At 39.4% G+C, this 24,148-nt stretch overlaps 1 protein-coding gene across 6 annotated transcripts in view; it reads right to left on the reverse strand.

Annotated features, from left to right (window-relative positions):
• PLEKHG1 (pleckstrin homology and RhoGEF domain containing G1) overlaps positions 1 to 24,148 on the reverse strand; it is a 131,112-nt gene that overhangs the window by 12,273 nt on the left and 94,691 nt on the right. For 5 of the 6 annotated variants that reach the window (XM_017822058.1, XM_017822057.1, XM_017822061.1 and 2 more), the window contains 8 exons: positions 15,848 to 15,948; positions 10,911 to 10,980; positions 4,656 to 4,702; positions 4,092 to 4,242; positions 2,996 to 3,127; positions 563 to 745; positions 379 to 474; positions 178 to 264 (listed from right to left, as the gene is read on the reverse strand). In XM_017822058.1, coding sequence (XP_017677547.1) covers positions 178 to 264; positions 379 to 474; positions 563 to 745; positions 2,996 to 3,127; positions 4,092 to 4,242; positions 4,656 to 4,702; positions 10,911 to 10,980; positions 15,848 to 15,948 — 867 coding nt within the window. Of the gene's footprint in view, positions 1 to 177; positions 265 to 378; positions 475 to 562; positions 746 to 2,995; positions 3,128 to 4,091; positions 4,243 to 4,655; positions 4,703 to 10,910; positions 10,981 to 13,347; positions 13,440 to 15,847; positions 15,949 to 24,148 lie in introns of those variants that run through there. The other variant, XM_017822062.1, reaches the window with a different exon arrangement.

A 24,148-nucleotide genomic window follows, 5' to 3' on the forward strand; every position in this document is an offset into this window, starting at 1 on the left:
TATAGTGGAACTTTCCAATTAATTCTGAGGAACTTTTAAAGATATAAGTACACATGTTAATTAACCTGCTGTAGCCTAAACTCTGTATATTGCATGCATCTTGCAGCTAACAAGATTGCTTTAAGTTAGTGATTTTGTTTGGGGTTTTTTTTTTTGTTTGTTTGTTTGTTTTTTTACCTTGGCAGGAATTTTAGCAGGATGATTTTCTAGAATTAACCTCTTCAAGTGAAGAATCCAAAGACGCTTATCTTGCTGCGACTTTGCCTGACAAAAAAATTGAGCACCATGAGAAAAATGCACTCCTGCACTATGCATTGTCATAAATAGCATATGGACATCAGCCAGGTTACCCACTGGGTAGGGGGGTTTCTGTCATACCTGGACAGTATGTTGCATCTTGGGATTTTTGTAGTGGAAGACACTAAAGCTAAGTGGTTCCTTTGGTATTACTTCAACAAGCATCAGGTTTCCACACTGTAACAAAGAGAGGCAATGATGTGAATCATAGAGAAGTTTTGGAGAGACCTGTAGACAGCATATTACCACCTGCTCTCTGACATACCAGTATGTGAGCTTTGTATGCAAACATTTCATCTCTCTTTTTTGTAATTAGCAGCATCTTGTCAAAGAGGAACAATGTGCGCTCATTTTTAGCTCGCTGAATGCGAAATGTTCCTTCTAAAACCAGCTCCCCATAACTCGTGAGGTCTGGCCCTTTCCAATTAGTGAGCAAACTCTGTATCTCCTGCAAAAGATCAAAAAAGAAAAACCAACATTCATTTCAGAGACCTTACTGAAACAAAGACCCAAATGATCTGCTGAGGCCATTCCCACTCTTCTACATAATGTTCAGCATCCCATAGTGGAAAGTCACAACCCAGCAGTACTGAGGTTGCTAGGTTATGTGCAACATTGCAGCCAGGTGCTTGGAGACTTATTGCAAAGCCCAGACTAGAACATGCCTTGAGTACTTGTTACTGCCTCTGCATGGACCCAGCAAAGAGCCCTGAGCTCCCTGGGACAGCCTGTAATGAAAGAATACAACCTCATCTCCCTGTGTTCTCAGAGATGGAAAATCTTTTGTAATGCAGTCATCAGTCTCTCTCATGTCTGTGCCCTTCTCTCCTCTACATCCCTAATCAATTCCTCTTAACACTTGCCTCTCACCCTATGTATTCTCCTGAAGTTGTGTGAGGTGTTCAGATTGAAGAGATGATTCTCAGAAGACTAAAGGACCAGGAGTGATTTGGTCAACTGAACATCTGAAGATATGCTTGTATTTCAATGTTTAGTATAGATAAGATAGATATTTCTCACCTTATTTATTAATTAAGAAAATTAAAAAAAAGGTTGTAACAACATCTAAGAACATCTTCACAAGGTTGCCACTTAACCATGGCTATTCTTGTTTCCTTGAGTTGCTATTCTTGTTTCCTTGAGTTGCTTGTGTTTTCTGTCAGTGGCAATGACATAGGACTGACGCATGGGACAGCAAATTCTAAAAGCAGACTAAACCTTTAGAGAAATCTTTAAAAACATCCATCAGATTTTAAACCTGGCAGCATAAGCGAAACAAGGACAGATTGCCTCATCCTAGATTGGGCTCTCTAGCACACTAGACTTTAGCGAGAAAATATCTCAGTACAAGTGAAGCACAAACACTAAATGCTAAAGCATTCACAGGAAATGAAAAAAGTTGCATTTTTATCAGATCTCTCCAGGAACTTGTAAATAAGTCAGGGTACAGCACAGGGATCATGTCCACCTCTGTTGAGGGAGACGTTGCGCAGGAACTGCTGTCACAGAAATTGCAGAATTACAGACCACATGGCAATGTGATAGCCCACAGAAGACCTACCCTTATGGCTACAGAAACAGATTTTACTTTTTTAAAGGGTAACTATGAACATGAACATTTTCCACAACCCCACACATTTGCCAGCTGAGCTCAACAAATTAAAAAAACAAAAGAATCTTTTTTCCCAAAAGCCCTTAACCTTCTTTATTGCCAAATATAATTACTCAAATTTATAGTAGATTGTAGTTAAAAGTCATTAACATGCATTTCCAGCAACATGTGGAAAAAGGTTACACCGCTGCAGGCAAGACATTGTCAAATATAACCCTATTCTCCCTACACATAAACAACAACAAAACAAAACCCAAACATTAAAAACCCCAGGAAAAAAAAACAAAACCACAAAAAAAGGTAAATAATTTTCATCTATGTTAAAAAGAAAAAAAATGGACAAAGGATAACATGACATAGATTTCTGAAATTATATAAGCCTATTACTCCCTTTTGTAAACTAAAAAAATCTCCCCAGTTTTCTTAGAGAGACATAAATACTTCAGATGAAAGTGTAGTCTAAAATCACGATTTACTCAGAACCAGGAAACAGAATGCAGGTAAAAATTCTACAAAAGAGCTTGCTCTTGATGCCAAAAGTTATTCGGGGTGTAGCTTTTGTTTTTTCTCCTCAAAAATTCTTCATTGGAAGCAAAGTTAAGGTTTTTTTAAGTATCACGTTTCTAGGCTTATGCTTTTCACAAAAGCAACTGATAATGAGTCTGCAAAAGGCCCAAGAGGAAAGTTCTTAAACAAGAATCAGCACAAGAAATGCCTCAAAACAAAATTAATCAGCACAAAGGGGAGAAATCGGAAACCACAGGATTTCTGAACAAAGCCATGCCCTAGGGTTGTACAGCAGTGCTGTACAATTGAGGGAAAGGAAGAAAGAAGAGTTATCTTGAGTTCCATATTACTGCAAAATAAATGCTTTACAGGATGCTGCTTGTAGGGTAGAGATGTCTGAGATTTTCCTGGAGCAGTTATGACCATGCTTTCCAAGATCGAACAGCCACGGGCATGCTCAACAGGAGTCTAAATTATGACTGACAAAGATTAAAAGAAAAGATAAACTGAAAAATGTTAATTGCATATATATTGACAAAAACAGTCAAAAACACCCATAAAATCTCTTTGGGAACTCACCTGGAGCCTGATGGCATGTTCATGTTTCCTTTTCATGTCATTTATATGCCATGCCACCCTCTGCATTGTATCTATGGCATCTAGCACCACATCATAGCCCTCAGTGTCCTTGTCAAGGTGGTTTTCTATTTCCTAAGACAGAAGTAAAAAAAAAAAAAGGCCTATTATTCCTAAATTAATTTTTCTAGCTGGACACAATACAATATTTTCATCTCTACTATTTTGTCTTTGCATTGCAATCACTCAAATGCAACATTCCTGCCTTTGTTACTACTGCATGTTGCTATCAATTTGATTAACACAAGATGACTAACAAAATCAAGCCTTTATGGTCAGTTTAGCAGTGACTACACTTGCAGCAGCCGATGTGAGCAGAGAGGCCCAGAAAGAGAGTGTAGCACACTGACAGGAGATCTTTTCAGACAGTATTTAATGGCATTCTTAAAACACAGAACATATCTGCACACTTACAAAACCCTGATGGAAATACACGAGGCATAACTTTACAGTTGGAGAGCAGAATAGTGCCAGACATTTTAAATAAGGATCAGTGTCTTTATACTTCACTAGAACATGACTCTCTAATAGGAAACATATGTTGAAAACATTAACAATAAAGCAGGAAATTCTGAAACTTGCTTAACTCAATTCACTGAATATGGAAAGAGTTCCCACTTCCTCAGTCATTCCTCTACACAAAATTCTTAGTAGTCAGGGTGTTTATATGTATGTAATCCTTCTTTCAACCACCCCCAACATTGCAATATGTGGAAAAATGTTGTTCTTCATTGGAATAATAAATTTGTGTACAAAAGTGTTTAATCATGACAAGAATTTTCTGAAGAACTTCAGAATTACAGACAGATTTTCAAAAAAAGTGCTAATTATTTGTTATGCACAGACTGACTCAATGTGTCTAAAACAATTACCACAAATTCCCCACCCCAAATATATGCATATGGTGTGAAATGACGAAGACAAATGAAAGAGCATTTAAGGAAACCCAGAACCTTTCTAACCATCAAGCCTTGTACCAAAGGCAAGAACTCCGACATGCAGAAGCCCTAAACAAAATACATTTCTAATGTGTGCTTACATGCAAAAGCAGGTGGTACTTGAGGATGCGTTGGACAGGTTTCAAGAGATAAGAGCCCAGGGGCAGAGAATGCTGCAGCGCTTCTTGCCGCTCTCTGAAGAACTTGGCCAGTGCCTTGTTCCTCATGCACTCTGTCAACACAGCCACTGACCTGAAAACATCAATACATACCTTTAGGACACTGTCTCAGTAAGTTTGTAGGTAAAGTCAAGAACTGTTTTCTTATTTCCTTGTAAAAGAGGGCAGCTGGTTCTTATTCTAATCACTGCTGTTTCTGCAACCACTCTTTCTTACTGGGAATTATATATGCAGTGTTGCAGAATAAGACCATCATTTTCTAAAGAAGGATAAAGCAATGAACAAGAAGAGCAGTCAAACCAAAATTTTAGATGAGTATTTTTAAAAAATTATTGCATTTTTTTCTTTTTTACAGAAAAGGTAAACTCCTTGACCATTCCTTGAATTTAGCAGGGGGAGAAGCTGTTCCGTTTTTGCATAAGCTGCAACTTGCATTACTTAAATTGGCCAAAGGACAAACAAAGAAAGGGAGCCCATAATTCCTACCTTGGATAATTGGTGCAGTACTGCGTATATATGTGGAAATCTTCACTCTGGATGGGGAGGAAAAGTTTGCATATATTTAGATTTTGTCAAACTAGCAGCTAAGGTGTGTAAGATAAAGATGATGATGCCAAGACACCACCTCCAGTTCCTGATCAGTGAATTCTCTGCTTTCACTGTGATAGTCCTAAAACAACCAGAATTTAATTTCACTATTTATGGGGGAGAAGGGAGAAATTTTTCCTTTACTTGAAGGAAAAACCAAGGAAATCTACACAGAGATAAAACAAGTGGCTTTGCAACACAGCCTCCAAGGTACCTTATGAAAATCTATGCATCTTAAAAAAAACCCCAAACAACGAAAACCAAACCAAAACACCATCACTACACATATCCCCTTCAAACAGCTGGCTTGCACATATCTAATTTTTTTGTGTGTTAAAGTACACGCGTATCATAGAATTGTTGAATACCCTGAGTTGGAAGGGACCCACAACTATCACTGAAGTCCAGCTCCTGGCCCTGCACAGGACAGCCCCAAGAACCACACCATGTGCCAGACATACTTATTGTGAAAAATAAGTTTTGCAGCTTATGCTTGTCATGTGATTTTCAAGCAATTATAAATACTTTCACATTTGAGCACAGCCTAAGCGTGAAATTAGAAGCCACAAAAGCAATCTTTTTTTTTTTAAAGTAAATTATGTGAAAGCAGAAAGCTATTACCCAAACAAGTTAGAACTAGATTTGGGTGGGTTTCCACACTTGCCTGTCACAGTGCAATTGCTCAAACTTAATGCTGACAAGCTTCTCAGAGCTAAAGTTTGAGCTTCATTTCTTTCCTCCCTGGCCTAATTTTTTTCTTAATAATCATCATTTAATTCTATGCAAGAACAGGTTTCCAGAAACACTCCCATGTGCTCTAAATCCACATCTGACTGTCAACTTCTATCCCAAATAATACACAATTTCTGCTGCTTGCTGGAGTTCTAAAGACTAAGAAAGCACTGTAAAATGGCAAAGTGTCCCCAAAATCAATAATTTTTTTTTTCCTAAGCTCTAGACTGATAAAATGAAATCCTCCAGTAGTAAATAAGACCCCAGTTTCCACACAAAACATCTTCAGAATGGGCTCTGGCATTCTGCAGCACAATAGCTGTGCTCCCGGAGGGGCTGTCTACCAGAGGTCATTGCTGGTGAATGGCAAGACCAAACATCTGCCTTCACAGAAGGCAGCGGAGCACCACCGTCTGGGGAGAGGGCTGATGCAGGTTGTGGCTTTTGTTTCTCATTGTTTGGGTTTGGTTGTTTTTCCTTTGGCCATTCATCAGAAAGAGCCAGTGCCCTTCCCCAATTCCAACAGCACTAGTCCTGTACCCCTCTCACAGGGGTAAAGCAAGTTATGCCATTCATTTCTCCACTGAGCAGTGATCCATAAGGACCTTGTATAAATACGATGTTACTCTGCATGAGTACAAGTCATTGCAATCCATTTCAATATGTCTTAGTGGATTTCAGTAATAAATGTTCTGAAAAAAATAACTCAAGCAAACTTCTAGTAAATGTTTCCCCAGAGGACTGTGATTCCCATTTACTCACAGCTTATTAAACTGCTCTGCTCTTAGAAACCAACAAAATGTAGTCTTGATACAAATACAATTAAATAATTTAGCTTGGTTTTTCACACTTGAACTAATTTTGTTGTTGCAGCTAATTTTTATGGCAGTGTACTTATGCCCCATGTCCACACCCAGAGACAGTGAGCCTGTGTCACAGCCTGTTCATGTCCATGTTTGGAACCACAGTCACAGCTCTAAACCATCTCCACTCAAAATGAAAATTAACAAACCTCAAAGTACTGCAGACATTACACTGTGTAATTTTCTATGGCAATCACTACCAAACCAGTTAGCACACATAATAAGTCAGGGTGCTTAAGAGAGAACATTAGGATGAAATTCAGTATGGCAAAAAACTGTGATTTATTTTATATATGCATATATTAATTCAAGGTTTATGTTTGGGGGCTTTTCGTATAAATTATAATATATTCCCATGGCTAAGATAACAGAGTAATGCAATTTATAGAACTACTTCATAAGCAGAGTACAGAACATTTTCAGCCAATTTATTTTTATATATATATTCTACTCATAGTCACGTCATTATTCTGCTTTTCAAACAGAAAGGAAAAGAATATCTGCTGTGAAATTTTAACAAATGAAAGCACTATCTGTAAAATAAAAAAGACCAAACACTTCAGGGTTATAGAGTGTACTGCGTGCACATTCCCCTCAAAATCAAAAGCGTGTCTGAAATCCCTGTGAGCCTTTTCACGCTGTCCCTCTTTGGTTTGGTTTTTTTGTTGTTTTTTTTTTTTTACACAAGGTCAAAATTACTTTTAATGGGGTTTTTTTTGATTTTAAAAGAATTTTAGTATAGGTATGAAATGGAACAAATTTTTATTAAAAAAAAAGGTAGTTTCTCATGCCCTTACTGCACTTACATGTGCACTCACTTCAGTGCACCGTTCATTTCATCACACAAAACCATCAGAGAGCATTTACTTTTACTGAGCAATGCGAGCATAATACTAGGAGAAATTCAAGCACATGTATTCTGCCTCCAGGATAAGATTGTTCATATGCACTCATACTTGCAGATCTCTTGTGAATCAACATAATACACCTTGCCTAGGCATTGGCTGGATTTGTGTGAACTCATTGGGAAAGTGGCCAAGAGAGTCACTTCCAAGAGAGGCTCTTCCTTGACCTGACAAAACCACACTACTCAGGATGGCTGTTCTCCCAGTGCCTGCCTGGGTACCTGGCACCTCTGCACGGTCAAAGGGACTTTCAGTTCCCACACCCAGCTGGTCTGCTCTACTTCACAACAGATTCCTCAGAGAGCACCATGTCACTGGGAGCATATCAGGACACAAGCCATGCAGGCTAAAGCTAGTGCTGTGAACTATGTTCAGAAGCAAAAGAAAAGCCGGAACTAAGATGGATTCAATATTTTTCTGAATACTTTCACAGTGTAAGGAAAACACCAGCTACGCTCATCCCTAATTCTTTGGACATCTTTAAACTATCGTTTTGTTCGCATCAACTGTCTTCAGACCAGATTAAAACTGATCTCTGCACACAAACTGGAATTGCTCCAGAGATCATTTTTAATCTGGGGTCCAAAAACTGTTGTGGTAGAGGCTGCAAAAAAATGAAGACAAATCAAGAGCTCATCTACACTGACTGCAAGTCATTCTCAAGGCAAAGCCAAGCATGAGCATATCCCAGCTATATATACTTAGCTGGTCCCCAATGTGGAGTCAATTCACAGTGCATCTCCTCCACATACATTTCCGATCTTCCCTCAACTCTTGGTGCACTGTGCTTTTTTATAGCCATAAAAGGCACTTTAGAAGAAAATGGAAACTGAGAAAAGGAGTGGAGTCAGTGTGCAAACTGAAGTCAATTGCCTGGATGTCCTCTTCACTGAGATGCTAGATTAGAGTAATTCTCTCTTTCTCCTTGGTTAAGCTGGTTAGTGTGTCTGTCAGAAAACATATGTTCTGAATTTCTGGGGTGCTGAGTGAGAAAAGCAACATGCCAGAATTCAGCTCTCCTTTTTAACTCACTTACATGTAAACATGTAGAATACTGAAGTCAATTTTCTAATGAACATTGGCATCGTTACTAGGAAAATAAAAGATTGAACTGGCAAAAAAAATTATGAACAGTGTTCTGTGTGAATAACTAAGCTATGGCTAAACTTGCACTAGAACCCTTTTATCAGCCTCCAATTACGGTTACCAGCAAAATGTCTCCAAGACCTTTTACATACTGGAGTTAATACAGGTCTTCTAGACAAAGAGGGAGGACTGTTCTGTTATATATGCAAACCAACTTTGCGTCATTTCATGTGAATTCTAAGAAAGAAATTACTTTTATTTTATGCAGTTACTGAGCTTCATAGAGTGCAAAAAGTAAACATAGTACCTACAGAGAAAATCTGATTATACATTAAAATTCCCCAAAACTACAATATTCACAGCTGAACCAGTAGGGTGAAAAAATGACTCTAGATCCACAGCTCGTATAACCTACACACAGTTCCACTGGAAGCATTCAAGAATCTCCAGCAGAGCTACATCCATTAGCTAAGGCTGTGAGCTATGACTTCAGCATCATGATATTCCCATGCTTCTTAATTCACAGCAAAGATCTAACACACTTGAAGCAATCAAACAATAAACGGCCAAAGTCCCGTAAGACTTGAAGGACTGCATGCTGCCAAAAAAGGCAGTTTTATTTCCACTACTCGGTGCCGGGAAGACACAAGCAACCAAGAATGAACAACTGGAGTCTGTTAAGACAGTCAGCAGTTGCTGTAATGACATCTTCATGGCCAAAATCAGAACTGTGGGGTATTTTGGTATTGTTTGATTTTGCTTTTAAGTGTTTGCACTTGTCTGGACGAAGCTAAAAAATGCCTGTTAGGACTGCAATCTCTAGCAATTTCTGAGCCATCAGGCAGTTGCCTGCCAATAATACAAATGCTAAAAGCATTTGACAAGGGAACAAAAAGCACAAGCAATGATATGCAGATGGATTTTAGAACTAATGGCCAGAAAGTCTACCAGACAAGCCCTTTCAGTTGGCCAATTTGAATGAGAACACAACTTTTTCCTGGACTTACTATTAGCACTTGCACCAACTCCGTTTCATATCCAAGCAGGAGTGGTCCCAGCGGTCCCAGCTATAAGCAAGCAATACAGCAGAAAGATCTACCAGCTCCAAATCATTTTATCTGTAAGTATCCTGAAGGCCTCCCAGTTGGCCTTCACTGCACAGGCAACTCTGCTGACTTACACACAGCTTCTTGCCCACCAGGATCCCAGATCTTTTTTGCTAAGCTGTTTCCTAGTCAGACAGACCCAGTGTGCACATCAGATTATTCTGTTCCAGAAGCAGGACTTTGCACTATCCCATTTTCTCTCTCCTTCAATTCAGTCCAGGCTATCTGTAGTAATAACAACATGCCATAAACCCCACTGCAATAGGGCAAAAATACATTCTACTTCTGTGGTAGTGGTGCCAACATTAAGGTCTCTCAATGCTTACAAAAGATCAATTACTAGATAAATAACAGCTTTCTCAAACTCAGCTGAAGCAAGTGATCTGGTGAGACAGCAGCTCTAAGCTGGTATCATCATTCCCTGTTACGATAAAATCCCTTGTGTCACAACAGTGCCAAACAAATTACTAGGCCACCATGAGAGGGTGTTTAGTTAATCCTAAAACCATGTGTTAGACCTATTACGTTGAATGCTTGATGCTGGCAATACTGAGCTCAGGACAAAGTATAAAACATGACAGGGTCTTATTTTCTGGTTTCTTCGGGGGTTTGTTGTGTGGGTTTTGTTTGTTGGTTTTGTGTGTGTGTGTGTTTTGGTGTTTTGGTTTTGTTTTTAAATAGAAAAAGGCAAACATCTATAGGGATTATCCAAATTTAAACAACTACATGACCCCTCTTCCACTCCTCTTCCTCTAGAAATACCATGGAGATGGCATTATTTCTTAACACATTTGGGCTCTACAGATTCAAGGCCTATGTAGATTCTCTGTTGAAGTCTGCAGTGAACTAGAATCATCTATAGCCCAAATTATTTAATCTCTTTTTGCCCTACCTATTATAGCCATTCCTCTTCTCCCTGACTGGCTCGCTGGGTTTCCTACAATGAAAGTCACCTACTCTGATTCTCCTGCACCCAACAACTTCTCCTTCTCCATATTTTTTGGCTTCAGTACTACCCAACAAAATAAAGATGTCAGATCCATGTTCAGAAAATTCAAAGCATTTCAGAGAGATGAGATTTGAATCTTAAGGCTAGACTTTGGGCCATTTCATTTAAAAAGAAAATTAAAGGTATAGCTGTGGGATTCAGAAAACAATATGGTCACAAGTATGTTAATATTATTGCCTTTTCTAAAAATGCAAGCAAGTTTTATTCTCTAGTTGTTTTTAAGATACACCATTTCAAATGAAACCTTTTTCTTGATTTTTTTTTTTAGAAATGCAAATCAGAGGCATATCCTTACCAATTACTAAGAGAAATTCCTTTCTTTTCCATAGATTTGCTGGCTTTTCTTGATTGATGTCACATAATCTATCAGAATTAGGTCTCAAAAGCTAATAAATTAAACCTATTTCCTCCATCCATATCGTTCTAAAACTGGTGTCATACTGTGGACTTACCTTGGAAACAAAACAATCTGCTATAGCCACAGGGTCATTTTCACAGTTTTCCAAATCTTGCAGAAGTTCACTAAAACAAAGAACAGGAAAAGGTAGGACATTTATGGCACACCTTGAAATGAACACACCGGTTTATTTGGAACCAGACAGTGCTTCACCATTCATGGCAGTACCTAATGACACAGGGAGTCCTAAAAAAGGACTCCCCAGCCACTGGGTTTTTTATTTGTAGGCAGAGGAGAACTATAAGGAAATGGTATTTCCACGTACTTAAAAATTCAAGTCATCACAATGACCATGGATTGGTGATCTGCTAAGCAAAGCTGAGCCCCTTCCTTCAGGTAGATGCCCCATCCCTAGAAACATTCAAGGCCAGGTTGGATGGGCCTCTGAGCAACCTGATCTAGTTGAAGATGTCCCTGCTCGTGGCAGGGAGGCTGGACTAGATGACCCTTCCAACCCAAATTACTCTATGATTCTATGACAGCTCTTCTACAATACTCATAATGGTGTGGTCAAACAGTTGTGTAGCTTGTATATCAACTAACACAATTTAAAACTAAGAAAATTTAAAAGCTACTGAAGTACATGCACTATCTTATGAAGACTTTGTATGTTCTAGGAGCTTTACTTGACTCAGGGAGATGAGGAGCTGCTCTGAAAAATACTGGTGAGAACCAGGGATGTATTACACATAGAAGAATGTTAAGAAGCTCAGTGAAGAAAATTTGTCGACCTATAGGTTGTCTCTTCGCTGAAGAAAAATGGTTAGCTTGGAAAAAGTTTTCTGGAAGGGAATATATACATTCTATGTGCATGAAAACAACACCTCACTGAGAGACTTTTATAATTTTCACATACCAAAAAGGAAATTAATTCATTGTAACAAGAGCAAAGCAATAAGGAAGCCTGTTCGCCGTTGTATGAAACTCAGTTCTCAAAAGCAAATTCAGTGAAAGAAAGAGTTCAAGTAGGAGAAGAAAACCTCAAGGGTATCTCCTTGATCTGAACAGTCTTCAGTCTTACTGAGATGAGCTCAGAAAAATGAGAGAAGAAACTGAGTTTTCTGCTAAATTGTGCTCTAATAGAATTTTCTTCTCCTCCTTCTCCCCCCCCAACTCCCACAGATGATTTTCCATTTAGGGCTACTTTTCTCTGAATTCACAGCTGGTTCCCTGAGCAAGTTTTGCCTAAGAGCTCCTAAGCCCGTATCTAGGGAACTACCCTATTCCCCTGTAAGCAGACACAATTTCTGTCTGTATGTACAAAAAGGAGTAAACCTGAAGAGTTTCCTGCCTTCTTCTTTGCTTCTCTAATTACTGGAGGAAGGAAAGGGAGAAATCAGAAAGCAGTCAAAAAGAACAAAGGCAGAAACCTCAGATTCAGTGGTAACTAAGTCACTTTGTACAGCAACAATTTCACCTCCACACCTCAATTTCTCCATCCATCAAAATAGGAATAAAAATAAAACCCTTGCTTGATACCCCACAGTCATGAAGCTCGTTTACATCAGGAAAAGAAGCAAGTTGTAGCAATGGTGACCAATAGCTATTAGTTACACTGACTGACTGTGTCCCACACATGAGTTTTGGAAATAACATCAAACATGCCAAACAGGCTCAGAACAATTCCTGCTGTCTGGCAGGAAGAGGTTCTCCTGATGGCTTAGAGTACATAGCACTTTGATTGTCATTTTATTCCTACTGGTCTCTTTATAAAACCACATTATTTCTCCTTCAGGATACAGTAAAGAACACTTAAAGATTTTATATATTCATCCAATCAGTCCAGGTTTATGCAGTAGATAGGCTAGTGGTTTGTGTCTTCAGCACAAGCCCATAGTATAAGGCTGTTTTTTGAAAGATTTTGTTACCTATACTGCACTCTCTGCTGTCTCACCTGGCTGGTAAGAATGGGATTGGTAAGAGCAGTCTGCCACTGTAAAATAAGCAAATCTGTCATGCTCAGTCATCCTGAAAAACTTAAATAAATCCCTATAATACCAAGCTGACATGTGAAAAAGCAGGGCTTTTATTATAGACTACATTTAAGTACCTGGCAGGAGGCAGAAAAAACAATAGAAAAAAACATTAGTCCCCTTCACCTGAATATACAGAGGTTTTATGCTGTTCACAGCTCTTGGTCTCTGCAACTCAGTTGTGCCAAACACCTAGGCCACAAGGGAGCACGAGGGAGCACCATTAGAGGAACTTCATGCTCTCTCAGCTGAATCATTAACAAAATTCAGACTGAAGCATGATAAAAGTGCCACTGCCGCTTAAGACCATGACCTGAGTTATATAGCTTGGGTTATTATGGGCTGGGAAAATCTGAATCTGTATGATCATCACAGAGAGCTAATACTAAGTCTTTTGGGATGGGAGAGGTAAGCATAAAGAGACCTACAATTCTGTACACAGTGCATTCATTATCTTACCAATGAATAAGTCAAATTATAATGCCTTTTAGGATGCTTCCATTCTTTATGAAGGTTTCTCAGAAGAAGCAGCCAGACCTTACCACTGAAACTCAGAGTGCAGGAACTGCTGAGTATGGCAGTTTCAGAAAACAGCTCCTTCACTGTATTTGTGTTCTTCAGTAGTCACTGATGGCCAAGGACCATGCAGGATGATCTGTGTCAGCAGCAGAAGTTTCAGCTTGACCTCTCCTAAGTCTTGGTAGAAGTACTAAACTTGAGCATATTTCTCTGAAGAGTTTCCTTTTCAGAACTGAGTCATGGTATCATGGACAATTTATCCTAAAGGGACACTGGAAAGAATCTCAGCAGGGAAGCCAGGGAAGAAAGGCAGCAAATGCTGACTTAGAGAACACTTCCCCCTTCTAAATAAATAAACCAATATTGAGGGAGCTTTTCCCAAGGGACAGTAGGATCAGTGGACCAGTATACAGTCAGTGATTCTGCTTTAAGAAATAGCTTTCAAAAAAGAGATCACAGTCATGGGACTAGCAGTTACCATCTTGACCATAATTTTTGCCATTTAGCACAATATCCGAAAATCCTAAGTAGTTTAGCTGACAGAAATTCCCATTTATTGAAGTGACATTTCTCAGATCTGAAAGTCTGTGTAAAAACCCAAGATTAAAACCTTTGATCATTGATTAATGGTCAAATTCAAAGCTCAGAAAAACAAAGTAACTCTAAAACTACAAAATCATGCTCACAAAAATCATCTGAAACTACTAATGTAGAATTGCCAAGTGGACATCTTTCTGACAGGAAAAATAAATAAAAAGGCTTTTTGAGTACATTTAGGACCCAGAAGCTATATGCCAAATTTCAAACAGGAGTAAACTTAATCCTTGAAACTATATTGATCTACAATGAGTGTTCAGTTCTAAAAACTCTCAATTTCCATGCAAAACTTTATATCAGAAGGCCTGAAATACACTCGTAATTTGCTAGACACTTTGGACAACTTTCAGGTGAGTTTTAACCTTTCTAAAATACCTATATCTCTAAAATTGCCCCAAACTGCTTTTTTTGTTGGTTTCCTTTTCTTTTTTTCTTTTTAACCACTGAAAATCTTTTTCTTTTCCCCTCCCCACAGCTCAATTATTTTGCATAATGATTGATCATACTTGGAGGTATTTTTATTAGGTAATATTTGCAATGATGCTGGCATAAATGTGTCCTAGTTACCAAGTCTGTAATTTTTCTAGCTTTTGAAGGATCAGAAAATGTAACGGTCAGGACTGTGGTTTTCCATCCTGAGAATCTGTAAGCTTACAATCATTGTCTCATGGCTCTAAAACAGGCTCATGGTCTGTTTTAGCAGGCTCCCACCATGTATTTTCCAGCTGTTAGACATTTGATCAAGTCAGTTGTTGCAGCTGAAGCAAGACACAGCGGCTTTCTAGTTAAGCATATTTCCATTCCTCTGCAGTAGCTATTTTAAGTTTCAGGAAAAGATTTTTGGTTTCATCTTTGTCCATAAATTCTGAATAGATCCATTCTTACTCTTTCCTTTGACAGTGAACAGAGATTCCAGCAGTTAAATCACTTTAAAGTAACTTCCCATGATGATGGAAAAACATTGAAGATGCTCTTTGACACAAGCACTCCACTTCAGAATCCTCTTTTGATTCAATTAAATTGTCTGTTATTCTTCAAAAAACACAGTATTTTGGGAGATGTTTTGTCAACTATAGCAAAGCTAAAAGAGTTTTTACAGGAATATTGGGATATAAAAGATGTGAGAACTTTATGTCAATATATTTCTTGCATTGGTAAAATATTCAGATTTTCCTTAAATGCTGAATAAGTTAATTATTTTTATAGTAACAGAGAATTCAGACAAAACTAGCAGTAGCATGCTCCTAAAACTGCAGATACTGAGGTCCTACACAATGTGGCACTAGCTATAAAAGCAAGAAATTTTACTCCAGGTCCCCAATATACACGAATCCCATCTGCAGAGTTTTAGAGAAGGCTGGAAAGATACTGAACAGAAGACTTCAATAAACGAACAACACAGTTCACAGTTCAACACAGTTTTGGGAATTAATTCAGGGAGTCTCTAGTAGTATAAAACACTACAAATCCCAGATCTGGGTGATGTACATAGGTACACAGAAGGACCCTATATAGTAGGAATAAAATATCTCTTTATTAAGGCAAGAGTTTCATTCACAGTGGTCTTGCATTAAGCTCAGTTAAGGCACAGACCAGGTTAAGCTTACATTCATAAAAATACTCAGCATAAAAACAAAAATGGAGACCACACTTGATTCATCCAATAAACAGCTAAAAAAAATCTGATCTCAGCAACCCAACTTTGCTTAGAATCAAAAGTAGATAATTTCTCAATTTATATATCTTGGCCATATTAGAGTCATAAAAGCACCTTTGGTTGGTTTGCCCCCTCCCATTAATATAGGCTATTGAATTGTTTTCATTTAGTTAAATATGAATTTACCTGTTGAAATGGTAGATATCCTGTATGTTTCCAAACAGGGCTGATCGCTCTTCTGTCCCCAGGGACAGCTTGGTCTGGTCAGTGATACAGTCGAGGTAATCCTACAAGAGATATGAGAGAGAGGTCTTCAGACATTTCCTCCTTTTCTGCATCAGTAAGCAGAGCTATGTTTTATTGCACAAGATGACTCTCTTCATATCAGCTTCACCTTATTATTACAATAAAGCCTTCAGTAGCCCCTCTGTGAACAGTCACTCTATTATGAACAGTAACAGTACTTATCTGTTCACTGAAACCAAGAAAATAACAAAAGACTGAAAGCTAAGTTATACCTCTTAGATGTGACAGCCAATGTTTCTCTTGCTACTGATAAACAAATGTTTTCCAATTTCATTCATAGTGACAGTTTAGTTGATTATTTGACTGGCTTAAACACAAAAAAATGTAAAAGTAAGAGATGAAGAATATAATTGAACGCAGTCTTAATAATAGAAAACCTATATAATGAAGACCAGAAAGCATATAAGCAACAGAGGCTCAGAAAAGCAACCACTAAAAAAAATTTTTTTTTTTAAAAATCATAGTTACCGAACAACGCAGAGTGTGTAGGGGACAGATCTCAGTGTATATATGTCCATGCAATTTACCATGCATAGAGTTACATTCCAAATTACATTGCTATACACTCTAGCAAAGATTTCTTTTTCCATTTAAAAGAGTGATAGTGTCTCATCTGGGGACTTTAATTAACATGAACATGACGTAGAGAAAGCTCAGATCAGCAGTGTTCTGGCAACTTTCCAATCTCTTCCCTCACTTTGGTAAGAGTTCAATGTCACCTTTCAATCTGTTGCTGCTACAGTATGAAAATTCTCAGATAAGGGCAAACAAATCCAGCAGGCTATTTAACTAACTACAACTCATAAGCCAAGAAAACTGATGTGCTGCCACATTCATGAAGAAATTCTGCTGGAGCATGGAAATAAAATAAAAGTGAAAACAGTTGAAACAATGTGAAATAAAAATAAATAAAATCCCTTAGCCTAGGGCTAGACAATGTGGTGTGGCAACTACCCAAGAGCAACACAGCATTCCCTAGTTCTGCAAGAAAGGAACCCTGCAAAACATCAATGGGATCATGAAAACTTCTAAGATATAACTGTGTTCCAGAGTCATGAAGAAAAAGGTATTACAGAACACATACATTACAGAACACAAGATTTATTCTCTATGTAAATTTTGTGAAGACAAAGGGTTTGCATGGACCTGACTTTTGGAATTTAGATGCCCTCATAAGGAAGGTTAAGAACTACAGCACTTGAGTCTCCATGCCCATATCCTTCTTTCCAACTGAAATAGTGTCAGTAGAGTCACAGGTGTAACCAAGATTCAGGTTTAGGTACCAGAAGAATTTCCTGTCCCCTCCCCCTATTCCAGTGCTCAATAATTCACACTCTTTCACAACCTCCAGTTAAAGGTATCCCTTATCACACCCCTAACGCAGTATTTTCTTCCCAGGGAAAGCAAGTAAGGCAACCGTAATGTCTTTAAGAAGAGCAACAAGTGGCGGTGGGCAGGCAAGCAGGGAGGTTCCTGGAGAGCCATGTCATTTCTTCTGTGATGGCATCCGACCTGTACTCTACCTTCCCTCCTAGCTGACAGCAGCCCCACAGCCCACACCAGTCCTTGAAATATATTTCTGCAGAAAGTTATTGGAACCACATCCCTGAGACTCCCTGCACTTGTCCATGGCTTTTTTATTCATACTCAAAAGCTGCAGAAGAGCAAAAGGTTCAGGATGGTGAGGCAGACAGGACTGTAGCAAGAAATATACTAGGTCAAAGGCAGAAGTAGATGATAGATTCAGTGCTACTCCAGTGATGGTATTAAATAAATAACCTTTTCTGCCCACAAATACACATCATCATCACAAAAAACGCAAAGAAAAAAAAAGCTCCATAAAGGATTTGCCATCCTCCAAAAATATTTTAGAGTCAGGAACACTGCAGCACCCTGAGCTGATATGACAGGGTGGGCTGCAGAGGAATGGAAATCTTACAATAAGTATTGTAAGTACATTGTAAGTACATGCAGTACATTTAAAGTACATTTAATGAATAAAGAGGAGTTCCTTCCCAATTCATTCATCTCCACATAGCTGGAGCTTGGGTTTCTTCAAAGTAACTAACAGTCCACAGTTATTTTCAGTATTGTACGCAATGTTAGATACATGACCTGGTTTTTATTCCTTTTGTCCTCTTATCCCATTTTTTTCTCCACATATGCATACTCTCCTTGGTCTTTTACCAATTATTAGTAAGAAAGAGGGAACCAGGTACCTTTCTGATGTTGCTGCCAAGCAGCAGCCTGCAGGTGCTTTGGCAGCTTTCCTGCACTCCCATAGCATATGCCAGTATCAGCTTATATACCACACTCCCACAGTCTATGCTCTCTTTTGCTAAAAGTTCCTTAAGACTGTGTTTCAGGCCTCCTTCCTCATTCAGCATCAGATCAGAAGCAAACAAGAAAATAATGGATGGACTTGTGCTTACCTAGGGTAAGGGGAGATTTGGTCAAAACTCTTGGGATTTGGAGCTACTTTGTACCTCACCTTATACTGTTAGGAAATCATACAGCATTTGGGGACCGAGTTCCTGTTTTAGCTTTCTATTTTTTTTTTAAATATGGCTACAGACGTGTTTAAATTAGTGTTACTGGTGTAAGCAGATACCTGATCTAGGCACAAACTGCTTAGTGTGGCACTGACAGTAGGGTAGTCACAGCAGCAAAAAGCTTCAGGTACCTGTGTTTATGTGAAAAAGAGGGACATTGGACAGTCTTCACACAGCGGTCTCATGAAGTCCAGGCAGAGCACAGCAGCAAACCATTTGCACTGACTCAGCAAGTGGGATCTGTCTGATTATACTGCTTTATAGAGCACCTCTGCTCTTATGAAGGCTTCATGAACTCATCCAGGAAACAAATGCAGTATTGGCATACAATGTTCCTCTGCAAGGACACCACCACAGGCAGATAAAAGCTATCCAGACGTGGGGTTTTTCCTAATTATTTTCTTAGCAAATGGTACTTTACCCCCATGGTAGTCACTGCAACCTCCTGCTGCGTTTCAACAGCTGTTATCATATGAAGCCATAATGAAAGGTTTGGAGCTACAATATAACAGGGCAGGCTGCAACCATAATGACGCTGTGCGGAAATCAATGAAATTTATCAGAACAGAGTACCGGCCTTATTCACTTTATTTGTTTCTTGTCATCATCTGTGAACCCTCTGTCGGCACAGTATGCTTTGTTTATAACCTTTGCCTTCCCCAGCCTTTTATTGCTTCTCTGCAGTTATGGCAAAAACATTTAGCTTACTTTATATGAGAAAAAACCCACTCACAAATGTCAGTCTCCTTAGACTGATTTATGGACCAAGGTCTGCTTTAATGGTATTGCACAATTTTCCCCTCCCGTTTCCTGAAACTCTCCAAAGACCCAAAGAGTCTTGCCAGACTGCCCTGCCTTCCTTGCTGGGTTTGACATTCTCCCCATTTGCCTTTCATCATGCCAAATCCATCAGAAGGAATGTCCTGACTACCATCTCCTCCTCATAATCACACAAGAAAGATCTCTAGAGGAATAAAATAATGAAAACACTAACCTCAGAGGCTAAAAAACCCATATATATGAATTGGAAATGACAGAAAACTGTCAAGAAAAGGACAAAGTGAGGAACAATATTTTCACATACTAATTAATTTTCCATGACCAAACTTTAGAAACTAAATGCAAATTAGTGGGACTTTTTCATCTAGCCACCAAGCTTTCCTTTAAAAACAAACAAACAGCTTTAAAAACATTATCTATTGTTGTTCAGCCCATATTATAGGTCAGCTATTAATGTGGTAATGTTAAAATTACACATTAAAATGAGTAATGTTAATGGTAATATTAATATGATAATGCTAAAAATGGGTAAAAGCCACATTGTCTCGTTAAACAAGAATCAATTTTTATCCTGCTCTAAAAGAAACATATATTATAGAAGTCCTTAGTAATCCCTTTATAGGGCAGGACTGTGCATATAAGTATACCACCAAAGATAAGCAAAATTGTTGAAAGAACAGTGTTGAGTGTTTACCAAGAGGCAGGTGCACAAGACACTGAAAATTTGATTAAATATCAATATCGAAAAAGAAGAAGAAAAAAAATTCTACCCATCAGGAAACTTTGTTTTCCAATGCCTAAACACAGGCTGCAGGAGAAAGCAAAGCTGCTGTACGTCTCTGATTTCAGCAACACACTGGCTTAAGAGCTGAGGACTTACATCATGAAGCCTTAGTTTCTGACTTATCAAAACTTCAGTGGCTTCTAGTAGTGTTGCAGCCTGAGGAGGAATATGTAATATTAAAACAATCAGGACCTAAGCCAGGCACTGCCATGACATCACCAGGACCTCAGTTTTTTGAGAGTCCCTAGATCTGTGCTATTAGTAAAGCAATTTTACTCCTAGATGCTATACCATATGCATGGGCATGTTTTTGCCCAATTCCCCTCTACCTAACAAAGATGTGTTTGGCCAAAATCAGATGGCTGTGCAGAAGAGGAACCACTGAAACAGCTCATCAGCCTTGGCCACCTAAGCACTACTTCCACACCACCTGGAGGAAAAGGCTGCAGGCCAGAAGTGGATCCCATTGGTAGCATGCTATCTAGAGCCATGCTGCCCAAACTAGCTACACACTTATAAAAAAAGAGAAAGCTGGGCAACAGATGTACAACAGAATAGCCACTATAACATGCTCCCCAGTGCTTATTCTGCTAATTACATAGGTAACTATAAAATGTATCAATTCACCTTTTGTCTGATTCTTTTTTCTATTCATTTTTTTCTCATTACTGACTTTATCTATTAATTTATTCAACCTGCACAGCAACATACTCTGAATGCCTTGTGGGTCAAAAAATAGTATGCAATACACACAACAGGTGGCCAAGAATGCTGAAGTTCTGTCAGAGCAGCTCATTGCAGCTATTTCCAATTATTTAAAATACAACTGTGCCCCGCAAAGTAAATGCGCATATGTAAATTAAACATACTTTGCTTTTTTTCTCTGGTTCCTTTGGCTATATGAGTCCAAGGACTGACTGAAACCTCAATCAAATCCATCTTCTTCCCATATCAAAACCTATTGTCAGGATTTCTCCATAAAACACATAATTATCATTGTTGTCATCACCTTCTGTGATGGAAGGAGACAAGCTCACTATTTTAGTTCAGGTTTCCTGTAATCTGAACAGTAGTTTATCTGGAGACACCTGTAGCAAAACATTTCATGCAGCCAATCTTAACAGATTTCTTTTTTCCTCTCCCCATCTTCTGTTTTCCATTTTTCCTCTTCCGTCTCTGTAATCAGTTAAAACTGGCCACATGTGTATAGCAGCCTCATTTTGACTGCAATCATCCTTTCCTTATGAGAGTGAATATGCTTTCCCAATTGCTCTCGAAACAATTTCCCACCTCCCATTTCCAGTCAAAGCCCTCGTCATTTTCAGTCATGCAGAGACAGCCTGGCACACTTCCATGTGGCAGGCAGAAATCCACGGGCCCTTAACCTTCCACTTATGAAACTCCTCTGTAGGAGAAGCAGAAGTGGCAGCTCTAGTATCCTACCTGTACTGACTGAACAGAGAGGGGAGAAACTTTACAAACGCTGTAACGGTGATAATTTGCTACCTAGCAGCAATTATCTCCAGTTCCCACATGAGTATCACAACCACTAACCCAGGCTGCAAGCAACACACATTGACATACAGTAGGCTAATGCAACTAAATTCTTACAGTTAACTAATATACGTATTTTTAACTGTAGATGCACAATTTGAGCATCATAAAAATCAGAACCATACTTTATTTCTGTCAAAGATGTTGCACATTAATGATGCCTGGAAATCAAAACTCAAGAAATGCTTGCACTGTTCACCATACAGATTCTCTACATGAAAACCAAGGAACTTAAATAAAAAAGAAAATTTCTGCAAGTGTGTCTTTCTACTTTCTACTTTTATTGGAAAATGGAGGGGGAGGGGGCTTGGGGATTGGTATTTGGTGGGGTTCTTTTAAAGACATCTGAAGCCGGAAAACCCTCACACATAGGCCAAAGCATGGACAGGTCTGAAAGACCAGCACCTACTCAGGGCTATGCACAGTATGTCATGGCATGGTCCTGCCACTGATCGACAGCCAAAGCCAGAGGCTTTCTCAGAACAATGCACACTTGGACACACAGCCTTCTCTGCTCACTTCAGCAACATAAGCAGAAAGCTCCTGAGCTCCGTGCGCTTCCTACTCCCCTTTTCCATTTGCTTTGCATCTCTAAATACTTTCATAAGACCGCCACTTGTCAGCAGTAGCAAAGCTCTGCTCTTGTGGGAAATGGGTCTGTCGGGCCTTGCAGCTGGACTTCAAAGTACCTGCCTACATGCTTGCAGAGCACTGACCCTGCCACCAAGGGAAGAGGAGTGGAGAACACCTCCCAGCACGGACAGCCAGCCAGCCTCCAAATAGGAACAGCCAACGTAACCCATATGCTTTACATAATCTGTCACTAGATGAGGTTTGTGATCAATTTCTTTGCTCTCTGCTGTCCGTGCAGAAGAGCAGAGTCTCTGAGCTGGTAGGAGGCCACCTCACTGGCATCAGCCCTCCCCCCCCGGCGGATGGTGGAGGAAGCCATACCATGCTCACCTGTGCTTACAACCAGCTTCCTCAGAAGTGCCCAATCTACACGTGCAGCTGGCTCACACGCAGCCTGCGGATAACAGCAGTAAAGTGTGATACAGTAAGGCGATACTCTGCTGACTGACTGCATGTGGAAAGGGCAAAGATTGATGGTGAGAGCACTCGTGAGAACATGGTATGAAGAAAGACTAAAAATAGAAAAGCACATTTAAGTTCTCTTTCCACTGTTTAACATTGCAGAGCAAGGTGATCATGACGGAGTTCTCTACACATCCCCACAGTTAGGGGTCTGCAAATAAGTTAAAGTTAACAGCATTAATTTAAATTTTACCTAGAGAACAAGAGGAAAAAAATATTTTTCCATGTAGCTATTATTGATGTAGCTATTCTTCACTGATTTTTGATAATCAGTGTGACTTCCTCACCTATATTATAGATGTTAAAACACTGTCCCATTCATAGCTATCAAGGCCTGGAAGCAGTGACCCCTAGTAGGTCCCTCTGGCTTCATCCACATGCATGGAAAGCCACAGGAGGAGGAATTACGTGTCAACCAGAATTAGCAGTGAGGAATTCCTGAGTCCTAACACTATGTCTTGCACCTTGAAAACACATGCTTTCTTTGGTTTAGGCTGCCTTTGAACAGTTGTGTCCACGTAGACACGAGCACAGGCACAGCTATATACAAAGTTGGAAACTTCTAGGGCACATCAGTGTCAAAAACATAACAGTCAGGAGATCTTGTCACAGGACTTCAAGCTGTAAGAGCACAGCTAGTCTCAGGAAATGAACTAAAGAATTTGCCCTGGAAAACAGTGAGAGGTCCCTCAACACTATTGCACCGAATCCATCCTGGGCAAGGACAACTGCCTCACCAGTATGCAGAACTGGGAGATAGCAGAATAGCTTTCTGCAGCTGTGGGTTCCCCCTCACTGCTTTAGACCCTGAGCCTTTAAAACAAGCTCTGCACATCCTCTTGTCCCTGTCCCACTGTCAGAAGATTCCCATATCAGCTTCCAGCCCCCTTCTAGGGCTGGGTTGGAAGGGGGCACATGTCCTACAATGCCTACTCCACCTGTCCACGATTTTACATCCTTTCTTTTTGCCCAGTGCATGCTTTCTTCTTCTGTTATCTGTCTCATGAGCCATTTTAGCAGGAATGCTGTGCCTACAAAGCTCCCTGGAGGATCAAAATCTGGCACCAGTCAAATCAGCATTGAACTGTCAGCCTGCATGGATGGACTGCTTTCATGGATTTTTGCTTTCTTTATTGTAGAGAGTTTTTGCTCTAATGAAACACAGTCCAAGTTCAATAATGTTCCTTTGTTCAACTGCAGGAATTTCATGCTAAAATCTCCCATCTTAAAAAGACACCTTGGAAGGCAGGCTGTCAATTATATCAAACTGTAATTTGAAAAAGGTGCAATAAAAGCACTCAAGCTGGATTGTACATAGAGAAGTCTCCTAAATAATCTATCATCTGTAAAGATGATATGGGTAAATCACTGGGAATGGAAACTCACATGAAACCCCACTTAGACATTTCAGCACAC

This window comes from Lepidothrix coronata, unplaced genomic scaffold (assembly GCF_001604755.1).
Source record: "Lepidothrix coronata isolate B3197 unplaced genomic scaffold, Lepidothrix_coronata-1.0 Scaffold94, whole genome shotgun sequence".
Classification (NCBI taxonomy): domain Eukaryota; kingdom Metazoa; phylum Chordata; class Aves; order Passeriformes; family Pipridae; genus Lepidothrix; species Lepidothrix coronata.